The sequence below is a fragment of the Pygoscelis adeliae genome, unplaced genomic scaffold (genome assembly GCF_000699105.1).
Source record: "Pygoscelis adeliae isolate BGI_AS28 unplaced genomic scaffold, ASM69910v1 Scaffold681, whole genome shotgun sequence".
NCBI classification, from domain to species: Eukaryota; Metazoa; Chordata; class Aves; order Sphenisciformes; family Spheniscidae; genus Pygoscelis; species Pygoscelis adeliae.
The window spans coordinates 87280-91459 of NW_008824015.1; the positions used below are offsets into that span (position 1 = coordinate 87280).

A 4180-nucleotide genomic window follows, 5' to 3' on the forward strand; every position below is an offset into this window, starting at 1 on the left:
CGGAGTAGAATTCAAGCCCCGATTACAGAGGGGAAGCACAGCCCCATCCTGCCTGCACCGCAGGACCCACGGACCCCAGAGCACAGCCCCATCCTGCCTGCGCACTGCCAGACCCATGCACCGGCCGCAAGAGAGGCATGAAGGGGGAGCAGGCAGCCAAGCCCTGCAGTGCAGCAACGCAACGCAAGGAACCCGAGGCACGGTCGGCCATCACCGCAATGCCTCCATGGCATGAACCCTCTCTGCCAGGCTGGGTGCTCTGCTTGTACCACCGTGGTGATCCCCAGCTCACCAGCCTCCCGAGAGCAACTTCTACCCACAGCCAGAAACCTGCCCTATCCTTCTCATACCCCCCACTGCCCCCACCTCCATCCCCCCTCCCCACACTAGCCCGAGACAAAAGATGAGGGCCTTGAGTCGCCCCCAAGCCACAACACTCCCCGCCGGCAGCTGCCCCTCCTTACCCAAGGACAGGGTGCTGGGATAGATCATTCCAATTTCATGAGCTCCACGTCAAAAATTAGAGTGGCGTTTGGTGGGATGATCCCTGGGTGGCCAGTAGAGCCATAGGCGTAATCTGGGGAGATGGTCATCTTTGCCCGCTGACCAACGCTCATCTGGGGGCAGGGAAAGAAACACAGGGATGTCAGGAGATGGGCACAATCACCAAGTGACAGCAAGAGGGACACAGACCTGTCCTCACTCCTTTCCCTGCACTGAGCAAGAGCAAGGACCCAGGCTGGATAAACCGGAGGGGACAGAAGAGGAATGGGAAGAACATCAGAAGAGAAAGGCAGGCAGCACGGGCTGGAGAAGAAGCAGGGCTTGAGATGTCCTTCACACAAGCGAAGGCAGGGAATGCCACGCCATTCCCTACAGCCACCGGCACCCTTGTGCCGCGCTGCCTCGCGTCCCCAGCGGCACACGGAGCTGGCCGCAGTCGTGCACGCAGGAGCTGAAGCTGTGCTGTGCCCATCAGCCCTCCCTCCGCGTGGGCTTTGCAGCCCGGGAGCCATCTCCACTTTGGAGCAGGAGGCTTGAGTGCTCCCCGCCGCGTTCGTTCAGAGCTGACTCAGTAGAGAAATGTCACCGCTGAGTCACCAACGTGCTGTAGGTGTTCCTGGGGCCCGGCCCTGCTCCATTCCTGCCATCTGGCAGGTGGCAATGCAGAAGGTGATATTCACACCCACACCTCCCAGCGCTGTGGGGGCGGAGGGGTGGAAAACACAGGGGAATAGAATAAAAAAAAAAAAAAATAAGAGAACAAGCTGCACACAGTGATTTCTGCCCACGCTGCAGCTCCCCAGGCGCACAGCTCTGCACAGCCCTGCAAGGGAGACCGCGAGGCGGAGAAGCACCGGGCACCTGAGCGACTCCTTCCTCCCAGCCGCGGATCACCTCCTGCTTGCCCATCACGAACTTGAACGGCTTGTTCCTGTCGCGGGAGGAATCAAACTTCTTCCCATCCTCCAGCATACCTGGGGAGAGAGGGAGGGAGACGATGGTGACACAGGGACAGCGCCACACACACCTGCATGAAACAGGCTGTGACCTGGCAGCCTGAGCGGGTGACAGTCACCCCTGGGAAAGCTCACATGGCCCTGAGTCAGAGATGTTTCTCAGCTCAGCCTCCTTTCCCCTGGGGAAACACCTGCACGGGGCGGCCTGGAGGGGAAAAACCCCCACCAGCACCCCCCAGGGCATCATCCAGCCTGGCAGGAGCAGCCCTGGGGCAGGGCAGGATTGTTCCTGCTCCTGGCTGCTTCGACCCAGAGAGAAGCGCTCCTCTGGGCTGGGACCGAGGACAGACGAGGGGAGCAGATGGAGGGCCGGGGGGGAACCTTCCCCACCTCACAGCACCGCTGCCAGCCGTTTTGCGGGCAGCAGGATCAGGCATGGCGCTTCCCATCCCACCAGCAACACACCTCCCGCTCCTCACCACAGGCAGGCTTCCATCCTTGGGCACCCAAGACAGACTTAGGGCTCCGGTGCCCCATCTCGGCTGCTGCCGGCCTCCAGCCCTCCCCGTGTCCAGCTGCATCCTGCTGGTCTTCAGCCAAATCACTCCTGTACCCAGGAATGACGACGGGGAGAGGCAGCACCAAGCGCTGAACACGCATGCCCAGGGCAGCCCCCATTCCCCCGGCACACGTTGCATGGTGAGGGCTGAGTGAGGCTGATATCCCCAGGACTAAATATAACTCCCCAACACGAGCAAAGGAGGAATTTCCTCCCCTCCCTTGCTCCCTGCCTGACCTTCTTGGGGAATCTCAGAGCTGGAGCTGCCTTATACGAGCAGCAACTCCGCTGGCCAGTGGAGTTGCTGCTCCTATAAGGCAGCTCTGGTTCCACATTAACAGAGCCAGCACCACATGCAGTAAGTAAGAGCGATTATAATAAACTCTCCTGCAAATGCTCCTCACTTCACTGCCCAAAAACCTGTTTTCTTGGCTGGAAACAGCTCTATAGTCTTGCAAAACCAAACTTGACCAGCAATGCATGGGGTAGAGTGATTTCCCTTCACCAGGGCACTGCCCACGGGCAAGAGAAAACGCATCTGTGCAAGAGATGAGCCAGGGCATCTCAGCCCCTGTTCGGAACGTGACGGCAGCCACAGCGAATGGCACGCAGACACGAGCAGTCGTGGTGACACGAGGCACTGAACAGAAAGAAAGGAATGGGAAAAACTACATCACCTTTGCAGGGGCAACGAGCACCGAAACCTCTGGGCTGCAGGAAGATGCAGGGGGTAGGGGCCAGCAGCCCCACGTTTCAGTCAGGGAGTGGAATTAAGCTTTTAATTTCACAGAAAGGAAAAATCCCCCCTCCAGGGCTCTGAGCATCAGCACCAGCTCAGCTGGTCAGGCCGCAGCCCTGGACTTTGGAATAGTAAATCTGGAGTTTTCTCGTTTCCTCCTTCCAGGATAAACCTCTTGTCGTGGAACCTGCTTCCAGCTCCGTCTGGCACTGCTCCCCGCTCCTGTCCGCTGGCCTTCCTCCCGCCCGGCGGGGACGCTGGCAGCAGGAACACAGGGCAGGCTGTGCCGGCTGGCACAGGCAGCGCCACTTGGCCGTGACACGAGCTGACCCTGAGCTCAGCTCTGAGCCCTCGGGCATCACAACGAGCCGGGGTGGTTGCAGAAGGACAGAGGGGAGAGCTCGTGCCTGCCACCCTTCTCCCTGGGCACCCGCAGAGGACAAAACCCAGGGGCCATGCAGCACAACCCCCCTGCTTGTCACGGCAAACAGGGACCTGTGGAATGCTTGCGGGGCACCCGCTGCCTGCAGAAGCGCATCCCGTTCAATGCCCCAGCCAGGGGAACATAACAGCACCATCAGCGGCACAAGAGACGCTGCAGACCTCATGAAGGAGCAGACGGCACTGCCCGCGCCCCCGAGCTCACCTGTCCGAATCCAGCCCTGGGGAAGCGTTTTGGAGCAGGCAGCACCCTGGCTGCAGGGGAGAGGGGTTAACGGACTAAGCTGGTTGCAGCAGCCCAGGGGGATCAATCACTCGGGCTGCCCCCGGCCCAGGAAGGTGCAGGTCGCACACGGGAGCTCATCCCTGCTCCCCGGCACGGGGCTGCCACGCTCCCCCCACCAAACCAGCGGGGAAAACAAAGAGGCTCCGATGCTTCGGAGACAGCATCTTCATCTCAGGCACTTCCGCTGCCCGCGAGGCTCCCAGGAGATTTCTCCAGCCCTGGACAAGTATGAGCAACCATTTCGTCATCCCTGCCATCCCCGAGCAAGGAGATAACAAGATCTTAAAGCTATTACAGAGGCAAAGCATCCCCTGGCAGGAACAGTTGCCCCACCAGAGCCCCAGGAGCAGCAGCCAGCCCCCGGCACACCCTGGCTCGCCGCAGCCCCCGGCAGGGCTCCTTGCTTGCCACCACCAGTCCCGCGAGGAGGGCAGAGCCCACGGAGGTGGGTTACGGAGACCCACCTGCCCCAGCTCCCACACCGAAAGATTCGACCCTCCCAGAGATCTCAGCTGGGCTATACGGACACCGGGGGGGGTGTCTCGGGGGAACCACAGCGAGGAAGAGCACGAAGCCCTGTGGCCGGGGCTGCAGCAGTCGCGGGACGGAGCAGGGGGCTCTGGAGAGCAGCCCCAGCTCCGGACGGGGAGGCAGCACGGGCCCCCCCGGTCGCTGCCACACCTGGCAGCCACCAA

General features: G+C 61.2%; 1 protein-coding gene across 2 annotated transcripts in view; it reads right to left on the reverse strand.

Moving 5' to 3' along the window:
* FKBP1A (FK506 binding protein 1A, 12kDa) overlaps positions 1-2187 on the reverse strand; it is a 3349-nt gene extending 1162 nt beyond the window's left edge. For both annotated transcript variants that reach the window (XM_009326969.1, XM_009326961.1), the window contains exons 1-3: positions 1940-2187; positions 1366-1478; positions 465-617 (exon numbers count right to left, since the gene is read on the reverse strand). In XM_009326969.1, coding sequence (XP_009325244.1) covers positions 489-617; positions 1366-1478; positions 1940-2138 — 441 coding nt within the window. In that variant the 5' untranslated portion in view covers positions 2139-2187 and the 3' untranslated portion in view covers positions 465-488. The remainder of the gene's footprint in view (positions 1-464; positions 618-1365; positions 1479-1939) is intronic.
* Between the last annotated feature and the right edge of the window lie 1993 nt (positions 2188-4180).